Source organism: Acanthochromis polyacanthus, chromosome 7 (assembly GCF_021347895.1).
Source record: "Acanthochromis polyacanthus isolate Apoly-LR-REF ecotype Palm Island chromosome 7, KAUST_Apoly_ChrSc, whole genome shotgun sequence".
NCBI classification, from domain to species: Eukaryota; Metazoa; Chordata; class Actinopteri; family Pomacentridae; genus Acanthochromis; species Acanthochromis polyacanthus.
The window spans coordinates 39,034,776-39,051,736 of NC_067119.1; the positions used below are offsets into that span (position 1 = coordinate 39,034,776).

Genomic DNA, 16,961 nt, shown 5'->3' on the forward strand with positions numbered 1-16,961 from the left:
CATCTCTACTTCTGTCTTTTGTTTAAAATGTTAGCTAAAACCCCCTTTTTTTTCTCTGACTGACTTTAAACTCACTTGTGTGAGTGTTTATCCTCTAAAATATGACAAGTATAGTATACTATTATATTGCATGTTTGATGTCAATCATTAGTTATGTGACGATCGGTGTACTTTTGTCTGTCTGTGTACAACGTTACTCAAAAATGGAAAGACGGATTTGGATGAAATTTTCAGTGAAGATCAGAAATGACACAAGGACCAAGCGATTAGATTTTGGCAGTGATGCAGCTTATAGTCTGGATCCACGGATTTGTTAAAGATTTCTGTATCATTGTGAGATAGCGGCACGGCGTCATTGTAACCATGACAACAAGTGAACACTACATCAGCTGCCTGCTGGTGATCACGTGATTGTGATCCAACTAGAAATCCGCCACTTTATCGGGATTTGTCTGTTGAAAATGATATAAGGAACAACTGATTAAATTAGGGGGGTGTTTCTAAGTTCCTTTAATTCCTGCCACCGCTATCTATTTAGGTCACACGATTTGGTGTCCGTACATAATGTACACATGCATAACACACACCTGTGCTCAGCGCAAGGTCATTTCGTTTGTGGGTTCATCTGTATTAAATGGACACATTCTATGTTGCCGAGACTTTTGATCATCAATAACTAATAAAAAAAATAGCTGCGTTTCTGACAATACCATATGGGGAAATGAACAGCCTTGGCAGAGTACTGTGCTCTCTGAAAACTTTTCTTGTTTGAAAATGCTCTTTTTGTCCCTCTTTAGAACAAAGAAAAAGTGGAGTTATTATTGGTCATTACTAAACAGAATTTGAATTTTTTCATATTTTTGTCTTCTGACCTTTATTCCGTCATCAGGCACAAAGCTACACATGTCCAAGACTATTAGCAGTCTTATTGTTGTTTAATGTGCACATGTGTCCATTGTTTTAGGTTATCCCATGATCTTTCCTCTACCGCAACAATCAACACCAAAATTTCACTTCCATTTCCTAAATGAAATCTACTACGTTCAACTGACTCACAATGGCACCTCTGCAACTCGCATGCAACAAAAACACAAAAGCCTCTTTCAGAAAATGCACTCTGTTCTATTTTATTCTATTAACAGCTTCATCATGTCAGCTTCATAACTGAAACACATTTCAGCATCAATGTTGCTCTAAAACCATCACAGAGGGCAAAAGACACAGTTTGTGTGCCAAAATCACAAAATAACTCTGTCATTCACTATGCTCTCTTACAAACTGACATGTCCTTAGAAACAAAACTTTCCTGCTATAAAGACAGAACAGGGTTGTTTAACGAGACTTGTTTCCTCTGAATTGATTAAATAACCTGCAGCATCACACAGCAGCAAGTCCTCACATTGCCTTCCAGAATTATGCTCTCAGCGGATCCATGTCAGTATTATTGTGTCAGATCTGTGGGGATTGTTGTCTGCCACTGTGTCTTTCCCAAAAAAATGACAATGTGCAGGCATAATTGTTGGGAACTTTCTTACTTTACGGTTTGCTATCCAGACGGTTATGCCTTAGCTTACCTGGAAGGAATTGAGAGCGATGAAGACATAGGCAACGACAACAGATAGATGGACCAGGACTCCACACAGCCAGGTCAGACCCAGGATGGGCAGCAGAATGAGAACTGGACGGGTCACAGCCCTAACAACACAGAAACAACACAAATAATGTACAGTCAGGTCCAGAAATGTTTGGACACTGACACAAGTTTCAGCATTTCAGCTCTGCACATAACCACAATGGATATGAATATAAATAATCAAGATGCGCTTTAAGTGTAGACTTTCAGCTTTAATTTGAGGGTATTTACATCCAAATCAGGTGAATGTTGGAGAAATTATAGCACCTTTTAGATGTAGTTGGATGTTCATTTTGCCGTTTCTTATTATAGAATAGTGTTACTTTTTAACCAACAACTAAATAAAGAAAGCATGGGTTTCTTTTTTTCTTTTCTTTTCTTTTTTTTTTTTTTACCTTGCTGACATGTCAGCAAGGTAAAAAAAAAAAACATACTTTCCTTATTTAGTAAGGTTATTCTACATTTTAGATGTGTCCTTCACCTTTTTAAGGCACCAAAATTAGTGGAATTGGATGCTCAGCTGTTCCATGGCCACATGTGTGTTATTCCCTCATTATTTCATCTACATGGAGCAGATAAAAGGTCTAGAGCTCTTTTCAAGTGTGGTATTTACGCTTGGGATTTGGTGGGGTCAACTCTCAATGTGAAGTCCAAACAGCTGTCACTATCAGTGAAACAAGCAATCATTAGGCTGAAAAATCAAAACAAACCCATCAGAAAGATAGCAAAAACATTTGGTGGGGCCAAATCAACTGTTTGGTACATTCTTAAAAGGAAAGAACGCATTGGTGAGCTCAGCAACGCTGAAAGACCCGAAAGACCATGGACAACAAGTGTGGTGGTTGAGAGAAGAATCCTCAACACAGAAGATCAACAACACTCTCCAGGAGGTACCTGTGTCAAAGTCAACAATTAAGAGAAGGCTTCACCAGAGTGAATACAGAGGGGTCACCACAAGGTGGAAACCATTGGTGAGTCTCAAAAACAGGAAGGCCAGATTAGAGTTTCAAAAAAAAAAAACATCTAAAAAACCCCGTGCACTTCTGGAAGAACATCCTATGGACAAATGATCAACTTAAATGAGAATGATTGGAAGAGAAGAGTATGGAGAAGGGAAGGAACTGCTCAACATCCAAAGCATTCCACCTCATCGGTGAAGCATAGTGGTCATAGTGTATTATCATGGGCATGTATGGCTGCCAATGGAACTGCTTCTCTTACATTTTTTGATGACAAAAGCAGCAGGATGAATTCTGAAGTGTTTCAGGCAACATTATCTGCTCATATTCAGCCAAATACTTCAGAAATCCTTGGACGATTCTTCGTGGTGCAGATGTAGAATGACCCGAAGCATGCTGCGAAAGCAACCAAACAGTTTTTTATGGCAAAGAAGTGGAATGTTTTGCAATGGCCAAGTCAATCACCTGACATGAATCCAACGGAACATGCATTTGACTTGGTGAAGACAACACTGAAGTGAAATGCCCCAAGAACAAGCAGGAACTGAAGACAGCAGCAGTAGAGGCCTGGCAGAGCATCACCAGGGACCAAACCCAGCATCTGGTGATGTCTATGGGTTCCAGAATTCAGGCTGTCATTGACTGCAACCAAATATTAAAAGTGAGAATTTGATTTTTGGTTGCTAGTTTGTCCAATTATCTTTGGTCCCTTAAAAAGGTGGAGGTACATATGTTGATTTGGGTGTAAATACCCTCAAACAAAAACTGAAAGTCTGCACTTAAGGAATATCTTGACTGTTTAATTTCAAATCCATTGTGGTGATGTACAGAGCCAAAATGCTGAAAATTGTGTTGATGTCTAAATATTTATGAACCTGACTGCAAGTGCAGATGCATAAGGCTCAAGTCTGCTGAACGAGAACTTTGGTGTGTTGTGGTATCATTTGATTTCTGAGTATTCTGCACACTTTCCCTTTCTCAAACATTACAAAACATGAGTACAGTCAGACAGAAGGACCCAGCAAAGTAGAGATTTCAAGTTATTTTGATGACATTTTCTGCACAGATATTTCCTCCTTGAATACTCATCAAAGATCTCTGCTCAGCTATAGATTTTACCACCTACCACAGTCACACTTCTGTTCCTTTGCAATCTTCCTTTCAATGATCCTGGTGCTTACACAGCCAATAACCATTTCATGGGGCAAGGCAGAAAAGGTTGCCTTTGTTCAAACCACTATTGTTGTTCCACTGCTGCACCTGGGTAGAGAGATTGAGTTTTCAGACTGCACTGTGTCTGCAAGGACAAAGCCTGCACTCTCTTCCCTTTTATTTTTGAAAGTCATTTTCCCTCTAATCTCCCGAATTGACGTAACATTCTTCAGCTGGCACAGACGTCTACCTTCACTGCATTTGTGTGGGAATGAAGAGACACAGTGAGTGGGAACAGCGTTGTGGCATTTCCATCAGGCTAAGACAAATTTGCAAAAAGGATAGCTAGATGGTAGAGAGCTGCTGAATGTTCAGTTGAAGGACTTTTTTACTTTTGTATGAAAATATTACAATGAGAGATCATAGTCTCTTAGTTGCCATAAGACATATTAGTAATACTTTTTATTTCAAGTATACCAACCTGTTTATTAACCTGAGATAAAGCACATTTGTACATAAAGTCTTAACAGATGAATGCTCCAAACACATACTGCATATAGATGTCTTAAAATCATTTATGTGTTGCCAGGATAACTCAGCTAATCACAGGGAGTTATTCAATACATTAAAGGATGAGTTCACCTTCATGACAAAAACACAGTTCACGCACAGAGATCTCTGGCTCCATTCAAATACAATGAGTGGAACTGAAAATTCAACATCTCCATTTGTGTTTAATGTTTTGCTAGAAGCATCAGCCCCACTGTAGATGGATACGGTCAACACCACCATCACACCATAGGTTAGCGTCTGAGACCATGTTGCTAGATATGTCACACAACCATATTGGAGCAGAATCACAAGAAATGTTTCGACTGTCATCCTGTAACCATAGCAACATAAACAGACCTGGCACAATGAAAAGAGAACTCACGTTTTCTTCTTAGCATCTGACTGGCAATCTTACCACATGCAGGTAAAGTATAAGTGGATTGATTGTAGTAACAAAGGGGCATTTTGTAAACAACTGCAACAACTTTAACCCTTACATGCTCCAGTGATTGGACCCTATACTCTTCCTTAAGTGGGTCAAAAATGACCCGGATAAGAATCAGTGTTTTTATACCATTTTTGTCTTTTTGATTAAGAACAATCGTTTGCATTATTGCTTGTATTATATTTTTGTCCACACGGGAATGATTTTATGTTTGCAATATGTATATTTTTGACTTTACAACAGATTTTGAACATTTCAATAATTGAAATAGAGGAATATTACATAGAACAGCAATAGAAGAATGAAACATCAATTTTTTTTGGACATTTTTCCACTCTTTTCCTCCAGTGGTTGCTGATCTCTGTCCCTCCGATTTGCGCATCACCTCTTGTATGACATTGTCAGTGATAAAGAGCTTGGAGTAGTCATACAAATATTATACTTTTCTTGAAAGGTACAAAAAGGTAACTAAATGGAAATGATATCAAAAACATGTTTCTTGAGTAATAGTTGGAATTTGTTACTAAAACGTTTTGTGACAAAGATATCGCCAGAAAACAACTTCACTGGGTCATTCTTGACCCACTCATGCATCTAAAGGTTAAAGACAAGACTGCTAATGTTCTGCATTTATTTTTTTTTAAAAAATCAATGAAAAGACCTAAATCAACACTGGACATATTCTGCAAAGTACCATCTGCATATCAAAGCCTGGTGTAATCTACTAATTTTTAGGAAATTACCCAGCCGTTCAAAGACACCTCTACTGTGAAACTGTCTTAACACCTTGACGCCTGAATTTATTTACGATTAAATAATTTTTTTTAAAAAGTGTGTTTTTGCGTTCCAGCTGATGCTGAAATAAGGGAAGATTGTTAATTTGTTTATTACACATAGAACAGATATATAATAATAACAGATATATAATAATTAGGTCCGACTCCGACTAGTCCTATGAGAAACCAGTGCTTGCAAAAGGTTCCTAGGTACATATTGAATATGAACAAACCAGCATCGGGGGAATGGATACACCAGTGGTGTCCAAAATTTTTTCAAAGAGGACCAGATTTGATGAGGTAGACATGTGTGAGGACCAACCATTCTGCCTGACAGTCTTTGAACCATTGAAATCAAATGCAAATTGGTTATCTGATGGAAATTTCATTGTAAAAGACACATTTTTCATTTTGCACATGTACAAAATGAAATGTTTCCATAAACTTTAAGAGGAGGGATCAGAGAGTACAGTGGACAGATCAGCACTTCTCTCTGTATAAAGAGACATCCCATCATTAAGGGTGACCAAAGCACTGGGAGTGTAAGATCGGCGTAAGCCAAAGCATGTTGGTGAAGAGAGCTTTATTCTGAAAAGTGTTTGACTTCTTATTAATCAATGCAGTTTTGTATGTCTTGCAAATCTGAACAGGTCTTACCAAAATCACTCTGTTTTTAATATCCAAAGGCCCAATAAAATGAAATAAGCTGAACTGAGGAGGAAAAAAAATCAGGATTCAGGTTCATTTTTAACATTAAATGTTGTTGGTAATTATTGTTGCCGAAGACATATGAACAGGAACAAAACATTCAACTTATAATGAAGTTTAAATTCCATGTGTTCAGATACATTTATAACTAGTTTGACCAACACAAAACAAATTAAATGAACTGTAATTTACAATATTTATCTCAGATTACCTACACAAATAATTTTCTTGTATTAATGTTTTGTCAGTGAAAAAATTTTCAGTCACAAGAACAGGGAGTGCAGAAAGGTGCAGAATTACATCACGAGCAAAGAGAAAAAAAAAGCAGATAAGGAGAAAAGAGGAACAATTTTACATCAGCCCCACATTCAGTAAACATATGGCAGCTCCATACAACATCATCCAGAAATGGCACATAAACACAATCAAAACAAAGAGTTAGATGGAGGCTTTACTCAGCTGGGATAGACCCAGGATAGGAGAGGAGAGATTTAGAACCAAATCACTGCTTCAATGTGAAGGGTGATACTGAGCTCTGGACTGCATCACATCGACCAGGTCTGGTTCAAAGCAGTTCAAAGTTTGGATGCGCAAAATGTCACGCAAGTGAGAGTCCATTAGTCTTGTCCTAACGCGGTTCTTATTAAAGTTCATCACAGAGAATGCTTTCTCACACAGATATGTTGAGCCAAAAATGCTCAGCAGTTTCTTCGCAAACGTTCGAATACCTTGAAACCGGCCTAAAATTGTCTGATTTCCCTCCTCAGAAAAAAGAAAGCGCGGACCCCCGACTGAGCCACCTTATATCAGTGTGATCTAAAATATTCCCATACTCAGCCTGGATGTCCAGTAGAGACTCTTTAAACTGGCAGTGGGACGGGGCTTTAATAGTCTTTGTCACCGGCTTCTTGACATGGTCACATTTGAAATGTTCAAATTCATCTCATCATCCACGTCTCTCAAAAAATTAGCAACTGAGCAGTATCCGATGAGTCTGTGCTTTTATCACACGCTATTGAAAAGAGGTCAAAATTTGCTCCTTTGCCCTCCAACTGTCTTTTAATGTCTGCTGAAACATCTTCAATTCACCACGCTACAGTGTTTCATGCCAGGTAAACTTTGGCAAACTGTTGTTTCTTCTCAGGGCAGATATTCTCAACCGGAAAAAGATTTGCAGTGCTTTGCAATTAAAGTCACCACCTCGTAGCTTGCCTTTGCAGTATTTTCATTAGACTCACACGTTCTTGAAAAAAAAAAAAAACGCTGCTGTGACAATAAAACAGCTTTCAGTTGCTTCAGTTTTTCGCTGCGGTATCTCCCTGTTAGCCCGTCACAGACATTAGCATGTTTCGACTGGTACTGTCGCTGGACACTGAATTCCTTATGAACAGCCACGATCTCTTGGCAAATCAGGCAAACACAGTTGTTCCATATTTCCATAAAAAAATACTCCAGTTTCCACTTGTCCTGGAAGCGGCAGCCCTCGCAATCAACTTTCCTTTTCTTAACAGACTTAATAGTCGCCATCTTTGAAGGGTCAGAAGCATACAATACAATGGACATCACAACAATTTTCCCGCCAAACGTTACTGCGCAAATGCCGGTGTCCATTCTAAACAGCCTATGGTCAGGATGGGTCCTGCTGCCACCTTGTGGTGAAACCTAAAATAGTTTTATTTACATGTGTATTTATACCCTGTGGTCACAAATGCTGGCAATTTGGCCCCCGGCCAGATTTTGGACATGCCTGGCATATGCTATTTTGGCTGCAGTCTGAATGGAAAGTGGTATGATGTGAATTCGCAACAATAGGCATCAATGGGTTGAAGGTAGTTTTTGGGAGTTATTGGCTAACATTCCTGTTTGTTATTTTGTTGTTATTTTGCATAGTATTATATTTTTAGTTTGTGTCTGTGTGTGTTTGTGTGTGTGTGTGTGTGTGTGTGTAAAGGGGCTAATCTCAATAACAGACCAACTAGCTTGTTGTAGCTTGGGCTACTAAAACAAAACAATTGTCTGTGGCTTTCACTTCACTGTTGCACCTTCTCTGGTACATATGCTGGTGTTTGTATGCAGCGTTACAGATATAATGGTAAGGACTTTCAAAAAAGTGATGGTTATCCTGATGCCAGGTGATGTTTACCTTGTTTGAATATGGTATAATATGGAAAATGGAGTGAGAGGTAGACAGGTGGCTTGGTGTGGCGTCAGCAGTAATGCAGGTGTTGTATTGAACCATTGTGGTGAAGAGGGAGCTGAGCCACAAGGCAAAGCTCTTGATTTACCAGTCCATCTACGTTACAACCCTCTCCTACGGTCATGAACTCTGGGTAGTGACCGAAAGAATTATATCACAGGTACAAGCAGCCAAAATGAGCTTCCTCCGCAGGGTGGCAGAGCTCAGCCTTAGAAATAGGGTGAGAAGCTGATCCATGCAGGAGGCTTGGAGTAGAGCTGCTGCTCCATCACATCAAAAGGAGCCCGTTGAGGTGGTTTGGACATCTGATTCAGATGCCTCCGAGGAGAATTCCTTTGGAGTTTTTTCCACCACGTTGGCCTGGAAGGAGACCCTGGGAGGGATTATGCATCTCATCTGGGCTGGGACACCTCTCAGAAAAGCATCCCTGGAAAAGCATCGCTGGGGGGAGCAATGTCTGGAATGACCTGATTCATCTGCTGCCTCCGCAAAGTAGAGGAGAAGTAGAGGAGAATGGATGGATGGATGGATGGATGGATGGATGGATGGATGGATGGATGGATGGTACAACTGTATGCTGAGGCATATAGTATAGTTAGTAAGTAGAGTATAAGAGATGCAGTCAGTTAGGAGTCCTTATTGAGACAGTACAGCCATGGCCATAAGTTTGGACACAGCATGACTTACTATGTCTGTTTTGATGTCTATTACAGAACATAACTAATATTTTTTGACAGCACCAGTTTAATTAGTCAACAAATCAACAAGGGATATAATATTATCAATAAATTCCAACAATTGGAACAACTTTGTTCCCAAAACATAATATTAGAAGAAAATAACAAAAAAATGCAGTACTTTCACAACCAAATTTGGTAAAAATAACAAAATGACACCAAACTCTTTTGATGTTTTTTTAAATATGAAACTTAATATAGTTCTCAGGAGTTGTGTACTGTATTGTAAGTGACAATTTTGTGGTATTTTCTAAGATTCACAAGCGTCATGGTACTTGTGTCCAAACTTATGGCCATGGCTGTACTGTGGTTTGTCTTTCTAAACTAAGTTTGGCCTAGTAGCTTTGGTAGAACAACAGCTGATTTTTAAAGTTCTTGCATGAGTTTTGTTGTGGCTTGGTTTCCTCTTTGTATCACATCTTGTGCCACTGTGGTTGGCAAATGAGCTTATGCTTAGAGGAACCTTTAGGTATGCTACTTTGGTTTAATACTCGTGTTAATTCCTCCTAAGTGCTCACTTCACATCACTGTTGTATTGTGTTATTTCAGTTTCAACAACTTTCATTTGATGCTGGTAGTATCTTGTGTGTACCCCCTATGTCACTTTGTTTGAGTCAGTACATTCATACTACATGTTGAGAAAATTCTGAGTTCAGGAGGAATCATTAGATTTAAGGCTTTAATGTCACAGACAGGGCAGGGGACTCAGAAAATAGTGAGAGCTGGACTAACACAGTGGAGACCATGAATGGACTCTGTGGTGAGTCAGAACTGTGTTCTTTGTAGGCTCTTTAACAAAGATGAAGAGTGCCTAAGTGTATATGTGTTCCATGAAAGCCTTGAGAGTGTCCTCATGACTGACATGTGATATTTTAAAACATTGCTTCTCAAAGTCCAGACCAACCCGGTCTCACGGGGATTCGTGAAACTGTCACGTAAGTTTTAGTTTCGGTTTCGTGCGCACCAACACGATTTCGTCATGTTTTTCATGCCGCTCACCACGAAATGTTTTTCGCTGTGGTAATCACATCTGAAAGTGGTTTATACCGGCGGATTCATGACGATCTAAGCTGTCCATCGGCGTATACTGCTTGTGTGATCGCGTTTGCGGCCGCCGGACATTCTTGAAATTCCTATGCAAATTGGTAAGTGTACCACCGGCTTATGGTTAGGTTATGGTTAGGGTTATGGTTAGGGTTATGTTTAGGGACGATGTCATGCAAAATATAGCGTTGGATTCGCCACGGTTTTACATTAAAAATATAATATACACATTCTTTTGAAATACGTTCTGAGTGGCACGAAAAGTCCGCCGTTTAAAATACATTGGTGCGCATTTCGTGGTGAGCGGCACGAAAAACATGACGAAATCGTGTTGGTGCGCACGAAACCGAAACTAAAACTTACGTGACAGTTTCACGAATCCTCGTGACATACAGACTGAATGGGATGTCAAGCCAGATTCATCCCATACCTCATGTTATGAAAAGGCTCTAGTACAGTCAAGTGCAACATTATTCTATTCTAATACATTTTCTATTAATCAGTCAATTGTTAGTTATGTGGAATATGTAGTGTGGCTGGAGATTACTGACAGTGATCCTGTCCTCAGATGAATGTGGTTTTAATGCGGCTTGCTTCGTATCACTGGCGTTGTCAACATTAACTGAAAAGCGTTATGTGTTCTATCTGTCGAGCTCACGCACACATTACATTCAGAGAATTTGCTCTCTGATCCAAAATTGTGCACACAGACCGTCTCAATTTCTCCAGTACACAACTTTTACAGTTACTGTGAATGTTAGTAAGAAATAACTATGAACTGTCTGCTTCACTTTTTTGCTGTACTCGTGCATCAGAGTTCAGGGTGACTTGACATGCATGTTTATTTCTTTCTATCTGTATATTCTGCACAGCAGTTTCTTTTACAAGCCACTAATTAAACTGCATTTTATGTACCTTGCAACTATATTCAGACAAACAGTGCAATTTCTACCACTGTACTCAAAGGTGTTTTGACTATTTTAATTATCTTGAGGTTAAATGTATGTTGCATAAAAATTTGGTGATATTATGTTATTATCAAAAATCTTTGAGGACCTCTGACCCTTAATAAAAGTCAGATGTGTCCCTTTGGAGAACAAGTTTGAGAACCACAGTTCTGACAGTGAAAACTAAAACTAGCCAGATGGATTCTATTACAGACACACACACACACACACACACACACACACACACACACACACACACACACACACACACACAGACACACACACACACACACACACACACACACACACACACACACACACACACACACACACACACACACACACACACACGCTGGGACCAGGTGTTACGCTGATATGCTCCTACAACTCCCACAGTAAACTCCCAATCTCTCACACTGTCTCTATTGACTATGGAGAGAAAGATAGTACTGCTGTGTGTGTGTACGTGAGAGGGAGCGTGGGCACATGAGCAAAAAAGATTTATGAAAGGGAGTACACAAAAAGCAGCTGCACAGAGAGGTGGAGAGACAAAGACAGAGAGAGGTAGAGGAACCATTGTATCTCACCAGGTGAGGTCAAAGGTCTGCATCTTTGATGCTGAGCTTGGACTGAGCATCTTAGCACGACGACGAGCACTGGAAACAGTCACCATGACAACCCGACACAGCACAACTGCATTGACCTGCAGGCAGAGGACAACAGCATCAACATGGCCTCCAGCTAACACAAGACGTGCTGCTGCAGATCCACTTGGCCTTAAGCTCACATGAAGAGGAAAGAAATGTTCCCCACTCAGGCTGCAGAAAATCAAGTAGCCTACCGTACTCAGTGATGTATGTGCATTATTTCAGTTTTCACCGCTCCTACTCTTTCTGAGATGGATAAAACTGAACACAGAGAAAGGAAAAGCTCATTCCTATGATCTTCTGTGACTTTAGGATGTGATTTTAGAATGTTTGTGGTAAAGCTGGGATTATGTCACTTATTGTTTGTGTCTTGCAAATTATCCTGTGAGTAAGTCAGGTTTTACTCAGCAGTACCAACATGCACTGTGTGTATCTCTGGGGATTAGCAAGAAAGTGAAATACATTCCCTTCATCACACAATATTTGCAAAGCCATTTTGAATATTTTAAAACTAGTGTTGTTTACGTCCATATTTGCCTAGCTAGCAGCCTGTTTTATGTTTATGGCGAGCCATTACTGTCTTTCCCTGATAACAATAGTGTTTGTCTCCTATTTTGTGCCTCTTCGTCCTATGTTTGTATATTTGTCATAAAGTTTTAAAATGTAAAAACAAACACGACAGAAGACATAACACAGTGGTTGTCTAAATGTAAAGAGTAAGTCTCCTCGACACAGCTGCATCACTCATAAAGATAGTACTTATTAGTAAATATAAGGATGACAGTAGGATTACATACCGCTAAGACAAATATAACAGGTCCCACAAAGGCCCAGATTGTGTCAGTCTTCACATTTAGCCAACAGTGATCATCCGCCTTGTACTTGTCCGCTGATATCGCCAATGTTACGCCAACTATCAGAACAGGTAGTCCTGAAAAACAATTCAATAACACAAAATGAGCTGTCGTAGTGGTATGACAGCAACAGAAGCAGCATGTTTAAACACATATTTATGCAACAGTGACTGCTGCAGTGTCTGCTGAACTGAATATTTGGTCTGTTCCGTCTTCTCCCTGTGTTTAGTCTAAGTGGTAACATTCAGCACATCTACATGAGGAGATGAGAGGAGCACCTGAAGACTGAGTGTTTGTCTGTTCTCAGGTCATCATGCGACATAACACAAACTCACAGATGGATTTGGGAACATGACCAGCAGCAGCTGCAGGATGATTGTTCAAAAAAAATCTGGGTTAAGGTTGCAATGCAGCATACCATCATACAATGATGCGTTTTAGGTGTTGATATAAGGTCAGTGAAGTGTTATTAGATAAATAAAGTGCAATGTTCATTAAAGGTCAGGGACCATTAGGAGTCATCAGGAACAGTGTCACTGCGTCAGGGCTCATCGTCTGAGGAGCATTACAAGCCACAATATAATACTTTTTATTTTATTTTATGCATTTTATAGGCTCTATTTTCATGTTTGTGCAGAATGCAGTGCACACAAGTGGGATGGTATTTTCCAGTGCATCATCTTGGAAGCTAACCTTGGACTAAAGTGACATGAGAGGCTAAGTGATTCCAGTCCAGCAGTACAACAATAAATGTGTCCTGCATGATTCTCTACTCATCAGCTTAGCCAGCCCGATCTCACGAGGATTCGTGAAACTGTCACGTAAATTTTTGTTTCGGCTTCGTGCGCACCAACACGATTTCGTCATGTTTTTCGTGCCGCTCACCACGAAATGCACACCAATATATTTTAAACGGCGGACTTTTCGTGCCACTCAGAACGTATTTCAAAAGAATGTGTATATTATATTTTTAATGTAAAACCGTGGCGAATCCAACGCTATATTTTGCATGACATCGTCCCTAAACATAACCCTAACCATAACCCTAACCCTAACCATAACCATAACCATAACCATAACCTAACCATAAGCCGGTGGTACACTTACCAATTTGCATAGGAATTTCAAGAATGTCCGGCGGCCGGCGGCCGCAAACACGATCACACAAGCAGTATACGCCGATGGACAGCTTAGATCGTCATGAATCCGCCAGTATAAACCACTTTCAGATGTGATTACCACAGCGAAAAACATTTCGTGGTGAGCGGCACGAAAAACATGACGAAATCGTGTTGGTGCGCACGAAACCGAAACTAAAACTTACGTGACAGTTTCACGAATCCCCGTGAGACCGGGTTGGCTTAGCATGCTCTTGTTCTTTAACATGTTGCTCACCTTTTTTGCTAAAGCAAGACCTGAAGTTACATAAAAAAGAGAGACGTAGCTTCTTGGTCTGAAAAGCGAAGCTAAAGCAGAGGTGCCATATACTTGCATTGTTTCTAGCAACCAGCAGGGGGCTCTGGTTGCGATGCCATATTACTGTGCATAATGTCGTTGGCTTCTCCAGTCAGATTCAAAATGTTATGTTCAATACACCCATCTTTTGTATACCATATCCCACACCCATATAAACGTCACTAAAATGACACAAAAAACTCTCCTAAATATTGCCAAAATGACATAATATGTCAGAGCAAGAAATTCTTAAAACACAAAGAATTCTCAGATTTTCAGATTATTTAAACTAATCATGTGCAGTTCTATTGCAAAAAAAATAAAACAAATGTGATCTTAAATTTGGGATATTTCATAAAAATAAGAAGTACTCACCACTGAAAATTAGCTCCTTGCAGCAGACTGTTCAAAAAACAGTTCTGTGCTCCACAGAGCTACTGAGAAGCCATTAGTAACTCAGCTGTGACCAACAGTTACATGACAAAAATTCAGGCGATTATTCAGATAAAATGCAGGTTGTATTTACACAGAGCAGGGAGGAGACAAGCATGGAAACAAATTACAGAAACTGAGGGGAAAGAGAATGTATTGATCAATAAAATGAATGCGGCATGGCTTTAGAATATTCAGTGAGTTCTGAAAGATAAATTCAACATGGTGAAATATCTTTCCCGAGTAATAGATGTTACAAAAATACAAGTGGCAAAGTATCTCTCGTATGCAGTCATCATTTTATCCAGTATTGGTAACACCTGTGGACCATCGGAAAAATGTTATTCAGTTTTAAAAAATTCTAAGGAAGTTAACTTTTGTTTACTTCCTTTTTTTGTCAGGATTCTTGGCATTTAACTGTATTATACTGCACAAATGACATTTGTGAGTTCTCTGAGTTCTCTCACCTTCTAGCTGTGGTTGTGCTGTTTCCATGGAGGTGCAGGAATTTATATTGTTGTGAAAAATGAGCCTTCGATAAAAGAAAAAACACTGCCTAGAAACTGCTTCAAAGTGTTTAAGAGTCTGGAGCTTCGCACACACACACACATACACACACAAACACACACACACACACACACACACACACACACACACACACACACACACACACATGTTTTAAGAAGTAATTCTAGGACTTGGTCACTGTTTTGGTGAGGCTGAAAATCTCCAGCATGACAGCATTTGTTGTTTGTATTGAATTACTGGTAGGAACAATTTTATGTTGCCACATTAAGATTAAAGGAAATTGTTGAATGTGTTCAGATTGTTCAAATCATCTTCATCCTCTCATCGCACTATATTAGCTGCTGTGTTCATATTTTAATATCCTGTACCTTCCAGGCTACAGCAGGTTTCCTCAGTTCATTGGGACTTGACAGAATGGAGATGGCTGCCTCTCGTCCATACAAAAAAGTCACATCCAAAATCATCTTTATAGAAGGAAAAGGCTGTTGTGGTCTAATGTGCAAAAGAAGTAGGATAAAATATCGCCCAGATACAGTTGGAAAAATACAAAGACTGCAAAGCTATACTGACAATCCCTGCAATACTCTATTCATGTAGTTGCCTCACCTGAAATCCATGTTTTTACGTCTGCATGTCTCTAACGTCAGCATTTTCTGAACATTGTACTTTTTAAAAACATGGTAGCCTAGAGTAGAATACATTCTACCACTCTCTATGAGAAGCTCAGAGATTTTTTAACATCTGAAGAGCTGTTAATATATTTCCTTTATATATTTAGTTCCACTCCAGGCATTGCAAAACTGACGTTAGACTGGAGTCTGGTGATTATCAGTAATAAAAGGGCTTACTGGCTCCAGCTCTAACATACAGTGTTATATGTTAAGCATGAAATCACATCAAAAATCTCAAGGAGAAATCCTATAAGACAAGATAAGTGCTTACCCTCTTTCTACATGGCTCTGACTATAACACCACTATGGAGTCACAGGAGTGCCAAATCAAAATATAAATAAATACTAAATAAATACATAAATAAATAAATGTGGAAATATAAAGAGAAATAAATAAATAAATAAAAAGGAAAATTTTGTCTTTGCTTTTACATTTTCTGTTTTTTCCCTTTTATTTATTTATTTATTTCTCTTTATATTTCCATATTTATTTTTCTTTATGTTTCTACATTTATTTATTTATTTATTTCTCTTTATATTTCCACATTTATTTATTTATTTATGTATTTATATTTTGATTTGGCACTCCTGTGACTCCATAACCACCAAGGGCTTGTTATTGAAATTGCCAAGTTTTTGTGTTAATATTTCAATGTTTTTATTCAATCCCCCATCATCATCTAGTTTCCACGTCACTGCTGTGGACTGTATTTTTCTATGAATTAGCCTGAATGGAGAACCAGAACACTGGAACCATGCCTCGGCCTGCTCAATCACCAGCTCTAAATCCAAATGAAAACCTGTGGAAAATCATCAAATGCAAATTTGAGAACCACAAGCCCAAAGACAAAGAATTTGTGCAACAGAAATGACAGCAGAACAATGTCAGAAGCTGGTGGAGAGCATGCCTAAATGCATAGCTGCAGTCATCAAAAACAAGGGTTATGAAATCAAGTACTAAATCGCGTGTGTGTATTATGTGACTGAAACAGACAGAAAAGAAAACATGGAAAGCCTAAAAGTTGTTCTTAACAATACAATGCCATAGCTATTGATGTAAGAACCAAAGTGATTTTGCTTATTATCAAGAAAACCATGGGAAATGTCTTAGATATCAGCTCTTAAATGAAACTCTATGAACTATTTTTGTTGTTCTCATTATATTTGTCGAAATGTACCTTTAATTTCACCAAGCATTTAAATGAAAAAGAAATTGGAGAAAAC

General features: G+C 39.0%; 1 protein-coding gene across 3 annotated transcripts in view; it reads right to left on the reverse strand.

The window, feature by feature from the left end:
- Positions 1–16,961, reverse strand: part of adgrd2 (adhesion G protein-coupled receptor D2) — a 56,922-nt gene that overhangs the window by 16,422 nt on the left and 23,539 nt on the right. For 2 of the 3 annotated variants that reach the window (XM_051950529.1, XM_022207346.2), the window contains exons 17-19: positions 12,595–12,728; positions 11,738–11,853; positions 1,575–1,695 (exon numbers count right to left, since the gene is read on the reverse strand). In XM_051950529.1, the coding sequence (XP_051806489.1) occupies positions 1,575–1,695; positions 11,738–11,853; positions 12,595–12,728 (371 nt within the window). Of the gene's footprint in view, positions 1–1,574; positions 1,696–2,040; positions 8,902–11,737; positions 11,854–12,594; positions 12,729–16,961 lie in introns of those variants that run through there. The other variant, XM_022207347.2, reaches the window with a different exon arrangement.